The sequence below is a fragment of the Lepisma saccharinum genome, chromosome 1, assembly GCF_977018435.1.
Source record: "Lepisma saccharinum chromosome 1, izLepSacc3.1, whole genome shotgun sequence".
Classification (NCBI taxonomy): Eukaryota; Metazoa; Arthropoda; class Insecta; order Zygentoma; family Lepismatidae; genus Lepisma; species Lepisma saccharinum.
Window position 1 is genome coordinate 94,545,485 of NC_139229.1, and position 18,439 is coordinate 94,563,923.

An 18,439-nucleotide genomic window follows, 5' to 3' on the forward strand; every position below is an offset into this window, starting at 1 on the left:
CATCAAGTAACGCAAAGTGCTGCACTGACCTCTGAGTATAATGCATAAGTAGCCAATCATAGATAACACTAAAATGAAATATTTAACGTAGTACTTTCTCTTGGCGCAACTAGACAAAAGAATTTTAAATATTATACAACACTAACATCTCACTTGTTGACTGAATCACTACATTTGGATATAATAAACAATATGAAATCTAATATTTTATTAATGACTAAACCTCATGCATATCAAGAACTTGATTGACGCACTAATATTTACGTCCTAATATTTGTATCCGAAAACTTAGTTATAACTCAAATACATAATGGTCTTGTGTAAATTGAGGATTAAAGTTTACCATTTAATTACTTAAATTTTTACTATATATATTAGGATCCTTAACCCTTAATATTTAGTTCTGGCCAGTAACTTTACAAAAGTTATGTTTTCAGTAAATAAAATATGACATGCTCTTTACAGGGTAGCAGTATATTCATGTATATTGATGAAAATTAAATCTTCTTTTGCTTTGCATTAATGTCTTTAGTTCAAATGAGATATTCTCGCAAGAAATGATTTCAAAAGTATTACTATTATCTGTAGCTTGATATTCTTTTATATCTTGAAATTCCTTGAAGTTCTATCCGTGGTACTAATGAGACCACGTAAGTAATGATTTCCTACTATCTTCATAACAAAATAAAAGAGGGCTTACCTCGCAGACAGTACGTCAATGCTTACCACATCCAATTCATGAACACTCATATTCCGGGAGAACTTCTCATCCTTCAATAAATGAGATAAACGTTCACTGAAGAAATCACAATTCCAGCACACTTTTGGTAAAAATGGTCGCTTCAAATGTGGAAACACTATTCAAGTAATGTTCGAATCACTTATGACACTTAATTACGAGAGTCTCTAACTCTCTTACGCGAGGTTAATCCTGTCCCTATCTAGACCTTCCCCCCAAAAGCAAGGCCTCTTGTCTCCACTGGCTCTTGCTGAAAACTGCTCGCCACAAGCTAACCAGAATCCTTTCTCAATCTTTTCTTTCCCTTTTTCATTTCTCATAACCAACACACACTTCGATTATTAAAAAAACCAAGTTTACTATTCCCTTTGAATATAATACTCCGCAACAAGTTGGAAAAGAAACATTGCACTGCGATACAATCTTTGTGCAAAACATATGCCGCCATTGTTAGAACTCATTGTTTAGAACGCGGACAACAATACATTTTTCAGAACTTCAATATGAAAACACTGAACGAGTGTTTCCGAATATGAGCTATACTGGTACACATGTACTTTAACACATACTCTTGCAGTGAGAAACCAAGTACAGCCAAAACTACTGCTTTCCCAATAAGAGACATACATCATCAATACCAACAATAATCCTTATATATGATATCGCCTGAATTTTGCATTCGGTGATAACTTCAGGAAACTTAATTAACCTCAAAGGGGAGGGGAGGAGGTTAAATCTCAATAATTGGAGACTTTCATTCTACCTTTGGTTGTTTTGCAGAAGGACGGTAGTGAAAAGTATTACGTTTCATCCTCATCATTCCTGCGAGCAGTTTGGAGGATGTATTTCTGTTATTTTTTAAAATAATTTAATTGTTTTAGTAGGCTGGAATTGTTTGGTGGTTCGTAGTAGGCTCCAGATCCAGAACCTGTTCAGTTCATAAAAAGTCTCAAATCGCATATTCTGATTAAGATCATAAATGAAGAATAAATATTTATTTCAATCAAATCCTGAATCTTATTAAAACTGACAAATACATAGAGGTCTCAGAGCAGACAATCTGAATCTCCAAGCTCTAAAAAGAGTTCAGTGAATTTAAGGTACAGAATGTAAAACTAGAGTACATAACTTCTCTCCTGCCAGTATTCCTACAAGCTCAAAGGTATCAAAAATACTGACCTGATACCAGGAGACTCTTAATGAGGATTCCTCCCATCGAGTGTGCGACCCACACAATAGGTCTCTTTCCAACGCCAGCCGCATGAAGCTTCTCCAACAATTCCTGCCCTCGTTCGGCAATGCTCCTCCTGCCAAGCAACAAACACTGCAGTCAGAAATGGAAAAGTTCATTCTTATTTCTAAACTGATCTATATGTGACACCTACGGCCGGAAAATGCTCGATTTGCTTTATTTTACTTCACATTTCTTCCACTTTTGGCTAATTTGCGAAGATGGGGATGAGTTGAGTGATGATATGATGAAATTGATGAATGGACACTCATAAACACATACCTAGACCGGAATTCAAACCTGGGACCCATGGCATCGTAGCACGATGTGCTAACCACTTCACCACAGGGTCCGGCAACTGGAAAATACTATATAAAGTGGAACCCCAAATTTATGTTCCCCAGTTTTACATTTTCAGGCAATATATATTCAATCTCTATGGTCCCAACATAGTAGAATGTTATATAATTTTCCTTAATTTACATATTACCCACATTTTAAGTTTTTCACCCCTGTCCCCTAAAAAACGTAAAATCGAGGTTCCACAACTAACACAAATTTCTCATTTGTATACAAGGAGCTGGAAGACATAAAAACTTGTCTTCTGGATTACATAGTTTGCTGAATCAGTTTAAAGATGGCTAATTGTGTGTTGTTGAAGCTGATCTCCATGGTGGGGTGGTTATCATGGAATGCTATGATGCAAGGGGTTCCAGATTCAAATCAAAGCCTGGGTATGAATGTTATTTGTGAATGTTCCTTCATCAATTTCATCATATTATCACTCATCCTCATTGTCACGGTTAGCCAAATGTGACAGAAAATTAACGCTAAATCAAGTTTGTTGTTTATGAAACACACGATCCCACAGTTACAAGGTCTTAATGTTTTTACATCATATTTTCATCATTTATCACTAGATGATAATGTCTTGATGGTATATTTTATTGACTGTTGGTATCCATGTGATATAAAGGTTTCAAAATTCATAGTCATTTAAATTATTCTTTGTTTTCATTAATAAATTAGATAATAATGATCAAGGTCATCACTAACCTAATCAAACCAAACTGAACTGAACCCAACCAACCCAAAACCTAATCCTAACCTAAAACATAACACATTGTACAGGGTAATTCAAAATGAATGGTGCAACTTTACACAGTTATTATGATGTTATTATTTATGATAGAAAATCAGACAAGGCATCAATATAAAGAACTCTGGAAGTTTTACTCACATGACTCACATTATAAAGATTCAACATGGGAACGACGTGTAACATGGAAAAGGTACAAACGATAATCAAGTACTTGCTATGCACGAGACAGCAATTCGTTGTCAACGGTTTCGAAGGCACTAACAATTCACAGTTGTAACTTTGGCAAATCTTTCGGAAGGGTGAAACATATGCATTACTACCGAAAAGCATGTGGAAATGTCTTTGTACCATTGTGATTGAATCAGTTCTCGAATGCTCCAACACACAATACGCCTTCTACTGGTCATTAGCCATTTTGCGACACTGGCGATCCTGGTGGAGCATCAGCTAAGCAGGGGAATAAAACTTCGTTTTTCTTTATATTGATGCCTTGTCTGATTTTCTGTCATAAATAGTAACGTCATAATAACTGTGTAAAATTGCACCATTCATTTTGAATTACCCTGTATTACTAAACAAAAGTTCATGATGAAACAGCCCTCTGAGGGCTAGGGTCTGAAAATATTTCACAGGGACCAAGAGCATCAAATCCCATTGGCACTTATAAGACTGTATTACAGACATTACTAAAAGTAAAATAATAATAATAATAATCAGTGAAAATCATGATGTACCCTTCACTAAGCTAGCTAATGTTACTACTTACTACAAAGAGTAAAATACTTGTTGCTGGTACTGGTTATGTGTGTATTTTTAATTTCAATCATGTGGGCAGTACGTCTGTGATATCTTTGGCTTTAATTTCATTAGGGTTGAGATGACATTGATATATCAATACCAGATATTGATACCAGAGCCGTATCAAGACTCTTGAGAAGGACTTAATGATAATGTGCCAGAATCCACATAGCTAAACTAGCATTGGAAAGCAAAACCTATTTCAATATTCTGTTTATCATGTGCATGATCTGCAGTGTAAGTTTGATTTGTTATGTTATCAGCATTTTACATTTTTTTGCACACAAAGAGGACTACAAAAAACTTTATTTTCTGTGTAGTTACTGATTACAGATTAATTGGTAACACATGTTTATTGGTTCGTTTATAAAATTACCAACAAATTTGTCAGAAATTTACCATAAATGGATCTCTTTACACAGGAATAAACTTAACACTCTGATAACCACATAAATGTGCTATTAGAAGTGAAATGTTTATTTTATGCAATAAGTGTAGTTTTTAAATAAAATTTAGGGTTTTATCCACAATTTTAACACTAAAATGCCATTTTATATACCGCTTCTGATACCAAAATGTGACCAGTTTTTGCACCGAAATATTTATCTTTCATTCACCAATAATATGTAGTCCTAGTTATAATTAGTGTTTTTTTACTGACGGTACGCAGCAGTACTCCATACTGGTACATTTTATATATATGAATAAAACTAATAACATTTTCTTCTAACAAAAGAAATGAATATGTGTGTGTGTGACCGTATGAATGCCCAATCATTTATTAACATACAACAATATTGTGATACTTCTTACGATAAACACATTAATAAACCAACTAGAATAGTAGAGGAACCTTTCTTCTCAGAAAAAAAGCACTATAAGTATTGCTCTCAGTAAATTTTATATTTTTACTTTATCATTATCAGAAAAAAAAATTATTCATGTGGCTCCATCCCTACTAAACATTTTTTTTTTACATTACAATGGAAAAGTAAGAAACTTCTACTCACTTCAGACTTTCCGAAGGATACATTGGCATCCAGAGCGAGACATTCGAATCATAATTGACCCCAATGATACGCGCGTAGAGGCAATCGTAAGGTAACCAGTCTTTCGGCCAGCACATGCTGTACTCCTTCTTCTCCCAGTCCGAATCCACACGGTCGACTTCCTTTTTAGTGTAGGTGAGCGGTTCTTTCGCTCGGCTCGCTCCTATGGGAAAATCATCATATACAAAGTCAAAATCAAATCCCACTTCGTCCCACTCTTCATCGTAAGCCTCCACCACTGATTTAATGTGCTCCATAAGATGCTCCGGAGGTCTCACTTCGTTGATCTCCAACTCGTCGCGAAGGTACATCTCATCCTGCGTATCGTCCCTTTGTCGCCAGGTTCGGAACACGCCTCCGAGCAGCCCATGCAGGAAGATTATATCCACTTGCGTGTCTCTGCCTTCTGGCTGCCGGAACGCAGGATGAAGCACGTAAACTCCTCCTTTGTAAATTTGATTTTTGTTATATTCAAAGTCAATGTTCGACAGGGCTTTGGATGCTGGAGTTGACACTACGGGATTCGCATGACGAAGCCATTTTGCCAAGATGCCAATCCAACCTTCAAAGAGACAGAAATTATGCTTGTTCTGGCTCTGGATATTGCAAGAGGTAAGTATATATGGATTAAACATACACACTAAATCACAATCTTACATTTGCATGATAAGGTAATACAGTAGGCACCCTCTAGTTCGGCCACCTCGGGACCGAACTGTAGGCTGAACGAATCGAAGTAATGCAAGGAAGACCAATAAATCCTATAAACGGTACGGCCATACATTAAAATTAGTTATATGTTAGTTTAAACCATTTTTAAGTGTATTTTACTGTGCAAAAAACAAACTACATCTGGCCTACTTAGTACTTACTGACAAAGTGATGTTTTTCTCATTGTCAGGTGTAGTCTATTACTTTCTTCACCTTCACTCACAAATGCAACTGTTGATAGCTGGTTCATTAAGTATGAAAATGAAATGAAAACACAAAACACAATGGTATAAACACTGTCACTAATTTATATGAGACAATAAAAAAAGTAAATACTGTACAGTATCCCTTTTACTGAGTAGAAAACACGTAGGCCTAAAGTAAAAACCGAACTGTTAAAAGATATTATTGGCCTACAAAACTAAAAAAAAAAATTAAATCAGTAAGGGCAGGCCAAACCATCCGGCGGCTGAACCAACCGAAGCCGAACTAGAGGGCACCTACTGTATTAAATTTCCAATAGTTATAACAATTGTAACACTACGGGGGCAAATAGCACCACTTGAAATAATGTTTAACATGTAGAACATAAAATGTGCTGATCTATGTATAACATGTTTCTTTAAGACTACGTCTGCTTAACCCTTAAACAATGAAGAGTGTTTGCCGTTGAAACCGCAAACTACGGATGTGTTTTCAGCAGGAAATATAAACTTCTGCATGTTTTTAAATAAAATTTTATATCTCTGGAACTAAGAATACTAGACTTACAAATTATACAATGTTCTATTCAGTGCACATTGGACTATAAACCTTGCATTAGAAAAAACAAATTTTCCATAATGACTTAGAAGAAAGAAGAAAAAAAATTTTCATTAAATTTGAAATTCATTGGACCCCCACATAGGTAATGGCAGGACGTGAAGGTACAAAACGATACCTGCATATTGAATGATCTGCTTTCCATTACCGTGGAAAAAATTGCCTTTCCTTGGTAAAAGTGTGTTCCCAAACACCAGAATTGAAAAAAGAGAGATGTTGAAATCAATGCAAAAAAAGAAGAAAAAAAAATACACATAATTTTCAGGACAACGCTCCTCCCCCCGTATATAGCAAGAATGAAATTAAACTTTACTAATTGCTAATTACATACCTCAAGACTCGTGCAAAACTAAAAACATGTATCTCTCACCATCATCTGAGTCACAGTATGCCCTAAAAGTCGCATGCTATGAGGAAAGCTCCTTATTTCATTATAAGGGTTAACAAGAGTACATAATTTATTTACTAAACCTATCTTAACTAATTAACTGACGTCATCTTAGTCTACTTGATAATATAAAGAATTCCTAAGTACTAGTACTTAGTGAATGAATTGCTGCCATGTAGTGCTGGGATACATATATCCCAACCGTCCAGAAGGCAATATATACCTTGGGATATAAATATCCTATCCCATCACCAACTAAAGGTTGTTATTCACACAATACGTCTTGAACATAGAAAATTTACAAAAGTATGAGTTTGGATGTAAATAGACAAATCAGATTGAAATTACAGAAGTAAAGTACCACCAACTTTATAAACAACTTACCCGTAACAAATATGTCATGACTAAGGTCAGGTTGAGTTGTCAAATTTGCAAGTACTTTTCCCATCATTGATGCAACCCTTAAATCTTCTCCATGATGCTGGTTGATGTCCAAGAGCAGTTGTAGGCCACCTAACCTTACTAATTCTGCAAGAAAGGCATAAGTTTTGACTAGGAAAATGCACTACTTAAACTTAGATACAAAAAAAAAGTTTAAAAATTTTGTTTTAGGACCACTTCTGCACTGATAAGTTAATAGGGACTGGACCTACAGTTTAAAGTGGGATCTGAATTATTGAACCCGTGAGTATGAGTTTTTAAGTTCTCTTCAATGCACAGATAGGCTAGACGGCACTGGACCTGCAGTTTAAAGTGAAATCTGAACCACTGTGCAACATGCCTCCCTCGCTGGGTATCGAACCTGGGCCACCTTGATTACACGGCAACGGCATTACTACTATGCCATCGGCGAAGCCCCTATTGAACCCTTGATTAGAACTATATTGTTGTAGGAGGAGGCAAGTTAAGTTAATCAGCTACAAATGTTCTTAACATTTTAATAAACATAAAACTGTTTTAAAACTAATTTAAAGAATAATACAGGGTGTTACAAAAATTTATTTCAGACACGTAGTTTTCAAAGAATGATTTATTTCAGTATCGAAAGCAAGACATACCATGGGCATGGTAAACAATGTGGTAAGCAATATTGTTGAGTTTCGGGTTCTTTCAGTTCTTCAATTATCCAAGAAATGGAGTTAAGAATAAGACATAATTTGTAACACAAACAAAAGTGTATAATTCAGGAACACAGTAACAGAACAAGTACAACAACTTACATATTGGTATAAATGAAAGAAGTCTCGTCACGAAGAACGGCTATGATTTTGAGACATACATGAGAGAAGCAATGCACAGACTGAAGATAAACAACATTTAGTAACCAGGTCTGGCGTTCAAGTTCAATCGACATATGACAAATATCATCCAACAAAAGATGATTGAAATGCCTTGAATCGAGTTTTAATTCTGCTTTATGCTCAAACAAGTGAACCGAACCAGAAGTAGACCTACAGTTTAAAGTGGTATCTGGAATAACTGCAATGTGCTTCCAGTAGGAATTGAACCTGGGACCACTTGGTTGCAAAGCAAGAGAGTTAATCACAATAGTTTGAGGGATAAATTAATATCGAGTCTTGAAGGGCCATTGCACCACCTAGTTTTGTGTATTTCTGAAATATTTCTTCGACACAAGAGAAACAAACAGAAATCATTCTCGCGGTTCGAGGATTGATTGATTTAGTTTACGGTGCTTTACTTTGCTTTTCTGCCGTTTTTGGCTAATCATGAAGGTGAGGATGAAATTGATGAAGGGACAATCACAAAAAACAGCTCTCCTGGTTTGAATGGTACCTATTTGAAGGGTATGGCAAAGTGGAAAAACACACAAAATACATAACATGTATTTTAATATTCTGATGTAAAATCTGTATGTTTTAAAGCAAAACTCTTGGCAAATTGATGCAGATAATTGGAATAGAACACTTTCATACTAATATTAATCAACATTTTGAACAATGTTTAAGTATTACAATTTTCAAGCATTGTTATTGGTGGAAATTAGTAACAGTATTGGCACTAGTCTGGGTATACGTCCAAAGTGGTATCAACTAAGCTATACTTATAATTATATAATGATTTGCGCGAACAGGTACATTATTTGTAAAAGTGTTATATTTCCCCATGTGTCGACACTTTTGTAGTACCCAGTAATCCAAAATAGAAGAAAGTCATCATGAAAAATTCAAGACTTACATTTTCATGTGCAAAAAAAGAAAAAAAAACATTCAAATTTTAATGACGAAAAATAATACCCTTATTTTTAAAATACTTTAACTGTTAGTGTTAAAGAACATGTTTATTGTAGGTATGTGTTTATTTAATACCTCCATAATAACATCATATGCACCAGCAACATCAATTAATTCTTGTCAATAATATAAACTCCATTCTTTTTAAAACAAATACCTAAGCACCCAGTGGAAGCATGTAGTGGTTCGAACCCCACTTTAAACTGTAAGTCCAGTCCCAATTAGCCTTCCTGTACATAAAGTGTACTTAACAATTAAACTCCAACAAACAAATAGCCACACTTGTATAATCAGAAATAAGGTTATGGTGCTAATCAAGGAGATGCCCAGGTTTAGCACCCTCGCTGAAATCATTGGTGAAGAACATTATAATATTGCAACTTGATACGTTCTAAGCACAATTACTTCACGCGTCGTATTATTTTACTATTAATATTAACTTAATAATACTCAGCGGTGAACGATGAGACTCGGTGAAGTACACAGACTCCTCTCAGGTACAGGGATAGTGTTAGGCAAAGACAATATTCACAGCAAAGAGAAATAAAACCACATTACTGCCGTATGTATAAACTGAAAAGTTTTATTCTTTATTTATTGCAATTATAATGCAACTATACTTGAGACGAAGGCGAGGATTTCGCTTTGTCGATGAATTGACTCAATTAAAATGCATAAAACTCAATGCATGGCTATCGGCAAGCCTATGATCACATAGACCTAGCTTGCGCCCCGAACTACCACACCAAGAGATATGCAATGATAACTGAGCCAATATTTGCTTTTTAGCCTTTTATTTCCAAATTAATCTTTAGGCTAACTTTATTATTTGACGTAGAATGGTTGAAGTATTGTGCATATCATCAATGCATGGCTATCGGCGTACCTATGTTCACATAGGCCTAGCTTGCGCCCCGAACTACCATACCAAGATGTATGCACAACACCGAGGAGTTCTTTTTAAGTTTAAAAGCTTCGTCGATCCGTGGCGAAAAAGTGTGATGATTCTTACGCGACATCCTCGCTTTTATACTATTTTCGAGAACACAGATTAAAGTACAGATGAATCATTCACTATCTACAAAAGGATACTATCAACAAAACTGACATCTATACATCTTTAGAAATACAAATTCGTATAGTGCACTCTTGCAAACAAAGATACATTAAATTACCTATAATGTAGCATGAAATACAATAAACGATAAACAAAAGATTTATATTACAAACAAGGTGCATTATTACATATAATAACAAAGAAATTACGCTTTCTTTTACAAAAATAAATACATTAGTGACATATCTTCTACTGGTGACGTCACATAAAAATGTGGATCATATCATCTGCTACTTCCTTTCGGAAACTAAGTTTCAGGAAGGAAGTTATCTACCTGGAGGAAACTTAGTTTTAAAGTACAAATTCTTTCTTTTTATCCTCCGAAAAACGCACCAGTTTTAGGTTATCCAAGTTAACCTTACCATATAATTCTTTAGTCCTTGGAATTAGCAATGTCACAACATTATTTTCCACTTTGTCCACTAGATAAAGTCCTATCCACAACATAAATAACTTTTGAATGGTCCTATCTAATGAGGAGCTTAAGGAATGGTTTTTAACCATCACGAAGTCTCCAACTGTCACTGTCTTGGCGTTTCCCTTCTGTTTTAAATCCTTCGACAGCTTCTTCTTCTCCCTGACTTGGGCTAAGAATAATTTGGACTTCCAATCCGGTTGGGCTTCTTCCCGTTCGGGCCAATTGAAATGGGTTAGGATCTCTCTGGGTATGGGATGGTTGAAGAATAGTTCAGCAGGTGAATATCCAGTAGTCTCAGAAATGGAATAATTAATTAACCAAACAACTTTTGATATGTATCGAGACCAAGTCTGATGTTCTCGATAACAAAATAAACGAAGTAATCTGACTATCTCTTGATTTGCTCGTTCTACCATGTTCCCCTTTGGATTGTAAGCTGTTGTGCAAACGTGATGGATACCAAGCTTTTTGGTAAATTCGTGCCACTGCTTAGAGGTAAACTGAGCTCCTCTGTCGCTCAGGGTAAACGTAACGTTTGGATAGTGAGCAAAATATCCTCTCTGAAGCGTGTTTATAATTTCTGTGGTGCTGGCAGTCCGTAAAGCATATGCGGAGACAAAACGTGTACCCACATCAATAAGGCTCAAGATGTACTGGTATCCATTAGACCGAGGAAGCTTCCCAATCAAGTCCAGAGAAAGCATCTCATGAGGTTGCTTGGGACTGATATGAAGGGTCTCCTTGAGTATCCCTAATTTGTCTGGTTTACTCTGGGCACAAATTTCACAATCTCGGATGTACTGTATCACGTCATCCTTCATGCCTTTCCAGAAGTATCGTACCGCAAGTCGCTTCAATGTCTTGGATACTCCAAAATGTCCAGCTTCATCATGAATTACTTTCAAGAGAGGTTGCTTCATTACCACCGGAACACACAATTTCCAAAGGGACTGATTGTCTGATCCTCTCTTAAATAAAATTTCTTCTTGAATGCGATAGGAACGATGCAATCTGAGGTTAGGTTCCTGAGAATTTAGAGATTGGAGTAAATTTTTGCAGAATTCATCTTCAGATTGTGCCTCTCTCCACTTGTCGACGTCATCTATTCCTCCTCTTTCGGCCCACAGGTAGTTTATTCTGAATGTCTGCTGGCTATTTTCAGGATGAATCTGGGGTATATCATCAGCAGGATACCGAGATAAAATATCTGCCAGATCGTTTTGGCGACCAGAGACGTATACTATTTTATACTGGTACTGTTGGAGTTTTAGAGACCAGCGAGTCAAACGACTGTTCCAGTTACGGGCGTCTTGTAACCATACCAACCCTTTATGATCACTGTAGATAGTGAAAGGCCTACCTTTCAAATAAACAGCATACTTCTCAACTCCAAAGATTATGGCCAAACATTCTAACTCATGGATGGAGTAATGGCATTCGTTCTCCTTCAGTTTTCGGCTTGCGTACTGAATGACCTTTCTCTCTTCACCATCCATTTGGAAAAGAATACTACTCAATCCTTTCCCAGAAGCATCGCATTGGATACAGAATTCCTGTTCAAAATCAGGCTGTGCTAATTCAGCATCTCTTACAAGTTCATTCTTCAGTAGCTGGAAACTTTGTTCTTCCTCGTCTCCCCAAATCCAACGTTGATTTTTACCTAACAGCTTGGTGACCGGTTCAGATTTAGCTGCAAAATTTTCAATGAACTTCCGCCTCCAGTTGGCGAGGCCAAGAAATTTCCGAACATCCTTTCTAGTTTTAGGTTTAGGAAATAACTTAATGGCTGAATTTTTGTCTGGTTGGATTTTGATAGCATCTCCAGAAACAATGTGACCCAAGTAGGTAATTTCCTTTTTGACAAATTCACATTTTCGCAGCTTTACAGTCATCCCCACTTCTTGGAGTCGCTGCAACACTTCGTCCAGATGTTCGAGATGCTTGGAGAGTTCTTTGTCGAAAATCAGCAAGTCATCCATATATTGAGTTAGATACTCTTCGGTTTCAGGACCAAATACAGCATGCATGGCAGCTATGAAAATTGACACAGCACTAGAGATACCAAAAGGCATTCGAGCAAACATCCACTGACGTCCTTTATAGGAGAAGGCAGTACATGGTTGGCAGTCAGTTTTTACAGGGATCTGTAAATATCCAGAAGCCAGATCCAGATTTGTAAAATAACGAGCACCTTTAAATTTTTGTAAGGCATCCGAAATGGGCTCAACTGAATTTCGTGGAACACGTACAATTTTATTCAAATTTCTGAAGTCAATGAATGGGCGTACTGTACCGTCAGGCTTGTCGACTACAATTAAAGGGTTCAAGTAAGGGGAATTACAGGGAATTATAACACCCCATTGTCTCCACTTTTCTAATTCTTCCTCCAGGAGTTTCCTTTTTGCTATAGATATGGGATATGGAGATCGATACACAGGTTCTGTGGTGGTGAGTTCAATCTCACACTGGAAGTTTTTAATAGTACCTGGTCTCTCGGAAAATACATCTCTATGCTTCAATAAGACTTCTTTCAATTGGCTTCTACCCCTTTCGCATAAAATCTCATTCGCATTGACCTTCTGCAGAATGTCCTCAGGACTAGCCGTCCACTGATCGACATGGGAATCTTCACGGACATTTCTTACATACGTCCCTTTCGAAGCTCCATTATTCACGAGGTCCTGCTCTACCGGAACTCCGTCTACGGTGAGGGATAACTTCTCGCGCTGTAGGTCAATTCCTGCTTCATATTTCCTTAGGAATGGGTAGCCCAAAATAAAGTCAGCTTCGAGACCCTTCAAGACAAACATGTCCTCCAATAAATTTCTTCCAGCAATCTCCAGATATACTTGTCTACATCCTACAACTCTAGTTTTGTTTCTCCCAGTGAAATCAGTCAGCCTAACATCTGGACATGTTTGTAACTGCAATGATGGCAGCTTCTCTTTAATCTTCTTCCAAATGGCGTAGCTCATGAGATTACATTCGGTGCCAGTGTCCAGAACACAAATAAAATCGACGCCGGTTACAGTTGCTTTAATTAACGGAGCCCTGGGTAAATTTTCCTTTCTAACTGCCTGTTGTAGTGCTCTATCTAAACTTCGTTCTCCCTCATTGAGAGTCAGCACAACAAAAAGATGATTATCTTCACTATTTATATCGCTGTCATCGGTTCCCAGAGAAGTCCAAGATTTTAGCCCAACCATGATCGGGAACGAAGAATTCACGTTGGGCGACTGGCTAAATCCGACTGCATACCACTCGGAGTAGCACTAGTCGATGGTGCCCAACAAAAGTCTCTGGTTATGTCGACGCTTTGACGTTGCTCGTTCGTCAAACGTGAAGCAGAAGGTTCAAACGGAGGCGCCGTCGCTCTGAAATTACTGGGTTCAGAGGCGTTACGTGAAGAGTCACGAGAATGGTCTTCTGGATCAGATCTGGAACGACGCGGCCCATGTGCGTAGTTGTTCCTGCCATCCCTTCTAGGAGGATTACGTCGTCTGTTGTAATTGGAATATCCATTCCTCTGGTTCTGCATAACTTGTCTGACTCTGGGTTGTTGGTTTCCAATTCTATTTTGCCTGGGAGCATTTCCCTGGCCTGCACCTTCCCTATTCCACACAGGCTTCCAACTGTCCTGCTCTTCAAGCACCTCGAACCTTTTCAGAAAGTCGGCTAGCTGCCGTACAGTTTGAGGAGAATTAGCTAGACTCAGACTGCGAGCTCTATATGGAAGCTGGGAGATGATTAAATTCACAATCTCAGGTTCTATGTAATGGGCAGACAGATTGCGGTAGGCTGAGTAAATAGACCAGGCATATTCCTCCATGCTCATACCGGACTGCTTTAAGTATCGGCGAGATCTCACTGCTGTCAGCTGCCTCTCTTTGGCCTCTTCTGAAGCATATTGTTTGCGAAAACGACGGCAGAAATCAGAATAGGACTTGAACTCTAACTGGTTTGCTCGAAACCAATGCTCAGCCTGGCCCTTGAAAAGCCGAGGAATAATTTCCAATCGGTATTCGTATGGAATCTGCATTAAATCAAAATTGATATTAAGTTCTTTTAAGTATTGCTCAGCATTCTGGGCTTCCAGGTCTCCCTTGAACTTCGACAAGGAATGAAGGTCTGCCATCCTTGGAGTTCCAGTCATTGCTGATCGCTGAGTTGTTGGCGGCGACTCATCTGGCCCGCTCCTTGAATTTCCATGCCTTCGTGTTCGCTTCCTGATTTTTGCTTGATACTGAGAGTCAGAGCTGGTGCTGGAAGAGGAGGAACTGCGATCTTTCTTCCTTTCTAGACGTTTCCTCTTTGTCCTTTCTTCATAAAGACTGTGCCGGGCCCTGCAAGATTCACGCTCTCTGTAACCTCTGTCATCGCTCGAAAGACTAAAGGTAGGTGGAACAGCAGACGCCACTTCATTAGCTCTTGAATCAGCAGTAACTCGTGGGCGACAGACTTGTTTGTCTTCTCTAGTTCTCTCTCCACCGGCTCTGTCCATCGCTTCATTTAGTTCAATGTTCATGGTTGGCAACGCTACACTCTCAGCAACTGCAGACGGATGACCAGCTGTTCGAGATCCAGTTTCTGTTTCCGTTTGGCGGGAAACGTGCATGGTCTCTAACTGATTCGTAAGTTGTTCTACTTGAGTTTTTATTTCCTCAACGTCCTTGCTTCTTTGAGACACAACTACTGAAATCTGACTAATATTTTCTTGGACCTCAGCCCGGAACTGTATTTTGTCAGTCTCGGCCTCGGCCAACATCTGTTCTATTGTCAGCTGTTTTTCGATAATCCTATTGCACTCTCCAGTGAATCTCGAGTTAATATCCTCCACATCTGTGCGAACATTTTCCGTGGCTTTATTTACATCGGCTGCCAAGCTGCGCCGGAAGTCATCAAAGTCTATCTCTCTAGCCTGCCGAATTTCTTCAGAGAATCGGGCCCTAGTACTCTCGTTCTCAGACTTTAGTTGTTGTATTTCACAGGCCATCTCGCCTATTTCAGCTCTTAAAGCTTTCATAGATTCATCGTGCTGCTTACCGATATCATCCTTTAGCAACGCACATTCTCTGAGGATATCTTCCTTCAACATGTCAGATTGTCTACAGATATCAGCCTTCAGTGTTTCAGACTGTTTGCAGATATCAGCTTTCAGTGCTTCAGACTGTTTACACATATCAGCCTGCAATGTTTCAGACTGTTTGCAGATATCAGCTTTCAGTGCTTCAGACTGTTTACACATATCAGACTGTTTGCAGATATCAGCTTTCAAGCTGGTAATGGAATCAGCTTGCTGTTTAATATCAGCCTGCAGTGTTTCAGACTGTTTGCAGATATCAGCTTTCAGTGCTTCAGACTGTTTGCTAATATCAGCCTGTAATGTTTCCATACTTTCAACTTGCTGCTTGCTAATTCCTTCAATCATGGTTTTTAAAGCTTCAAACATATTTAATGGATCAGATGTAATAGTTGTAGACAATGATTCACATTCTTTACAAACGAAATCGGTAGCTTCGTGGCTTTCAGATCGAACATCTAAGCCACAACATTCATAATGTAGAAGCTTTGTACATTTCTTGCACACAAATGTGGTTTTATCTTTATCAATGCTCCGACAACAATCGGGAACATTAAGCTCTGAATTTGAAGCAAGATTTTTATTTGCGCTACGCAAATGTTTTCTTTCCATTTCGAACGAAGTAGTTCTGTGCTTTTCTACAAATATAAAAGTTTAGTGCTCTTGCACAATGAATCTTAACTTTAAACAATTGTCTTGCCCTTGTACACTACAAAATCGAGCCAACACGTTGAGCTGCCACTTGATACGTTCTAAGCACAATTACTTCACGCGTCGTATTATTTTACTATTAATATTAACTTAATAATACTCAGCGGTGAACGATGAGACTCGGTGAAGTACACAGACTCCTCTCAGGTACAGGGATAGTGTTAGGCAAAGACAATATTCACAACAAAGAGAAATAAAACCACATTACTGCCGTATGTATAAACTGAAAAGTTTTATTCTTTATTTATTGCAATTATAATGCAACTATACTTGAGACGAAGGCGAGGATTTCGCTTTGTCGATGAATTGACTCAATTAAAACGCATAAAACTCAATGCGTGGCTATCGGCAAGCCTATGATCACATAGACCTAGCTTGCGCCCCGAACTACCACACCAAGAGATATGCAATGATAACTGAGCCAATATTTGCTTTTTAGCCTTTTATTTCCAAATTAATCTTTAGGCTAACTTTATTATTTGACGTAGAATGGTTGAAGTATTGTGCATATCACCAATGCATGGCTATCGGCGTACCTATGTTCACATAGGCCTAGCTTGCGCCCCGAACTACCATACCAAGATGTATGCACAACACCAAGGAGTTCTTTTTAAGTTTAAAAGCTTCGTCGATCCGTGGTGAAAAAGTGTGATGATTCTTACGCGACATCCTCGCTTTTATACTATTTTCGAGAACACAGATTAAAGTACAGATGAATCATTCACTATCTACAAAAGGATACTATCAACAAAACTGACATCTATACATCTTTAGAAATACAAATTCGTATAGTGCACTCTTGCAAACAAAGATACATTAAATTACCTATAATGTAGCATAAAATACAATAAACGATAAACAAAAGATATATATTACAAACAAGGTGCATTATTACATATAATAACAAAGAAATTACGCTTTCTTTTACAAAAATAAATACATTAGTGGCATATCTTCTACTGGTGACGTCACATAAAAATGTGGATCATATCAAACTCTTCCTTCATTTTCTCATATTCAGATGCACACTTCTTCGATACCCTGCGTTCAGTCTCAAGGCCGTAGCCTAGCCCTTAAGCTGCCTCTGCATTAAATTTTGGACACCCTGTAAATTTACAAGCTGTTTGAAAATGTACCTCAGATAAAAAATACATACACGATGGTGCATATTGTATTTACTAACTTCAAATTGCAACAACAGGAAGACGGTGAGTGCTTATAGTAACTTTATATGGTTATGATATAAAAATATACACATAGGCATTTAATATAGCGTATAATATGGACAATACAGACATCAATGCATATTGAAAGCAACGTCCTCCAAATGTCCTCCTCCTGCTTGGATGCACTGTTTGAAGCGATGAGGGAAGGCTTTCATGACGCGCATCTTAATATGTCCTGGGAAAAGTACGTATTTCACGGTTACTGACGGTTCATAACATTACCCGTGGCTCTCCACTGTCTAACCCATCTAAGAATGCTGTGTCTCTCTGGAACAGGTGTGTGTGACCATTCTTCCGCCGCACTACCCGGTGCCTGTTTGGATGAAGGCTTGCACCGACGCAATCCACGTCTGCACCGGCCAACGCTCCATAGTATACTAACTACCTGACTCCCAACTCTCCATGGATGTATTTGGTCTAGGAATTAATTCGTGCGCGTGGACAAGAGATGGCGTAACGAGCGTATCGTCCCACAGTTCCGTGTATCCACACATGCGTTGAAAACTCCTGTCAGCGCCCATCGTTCGTAGTATAGGGCAGTTGATTGACGCGTCAACAACAGCATTTTGTAGTCAACTGAACATGGCGCAGTTCGTGCCAGATAAAGTGTTCTGCTTCATTACTTTAACATGCAGAAAAGTGCTACCGAAAGTCATCGAATTTTGGTGGAAGTGTATGGTGACCATGCGCTAGCTGAGCGAACGTGTCAGAAGTGGTTTGCACGGTTTAGAAGTGGTGATTTCGGCCTGGAAGACCAAGAGCGACCTGGACAGCCAAAAAAATTTGAAGACGAAG

The 18,439-nt window shown here is 38.1% G+C and overlaps 1 protein-coding gene across 5 annotated transcripts in view; it reads right to left on the reverse strand.

Annotated features, from left to right (window-relative positions):
* The window catches only part of LOC145998293 (protein SERAC1), a 73,684-nt gene that overhangs the window by 15,707 nt on the left and 39,538 nt on the right, over positions 1-18,439 (reverse strand). For all 5 annotated transcript variants that reach the window (XM_083134710.1, XM_083134697.1, XM_083134701.1 and 2 more), the window contains 3 exons: positions 7,225-7,368; positions 4,881-5,481; positions 1,919-2,046 (listed from right to left, as the gene is read on the reverse strand). In XM_083134710.1, the coding sequence (XP_082990836.1) occupies positions 1,919-2,046; positions 4,881-5,481; positions 7,225-7,368 (873 nt within the window). The remainder of the gene's footprint in view (positions 1-1,918; positions 2,047-4,880; positions 5,482-7,224; positions 7,369-18,439) is intronic.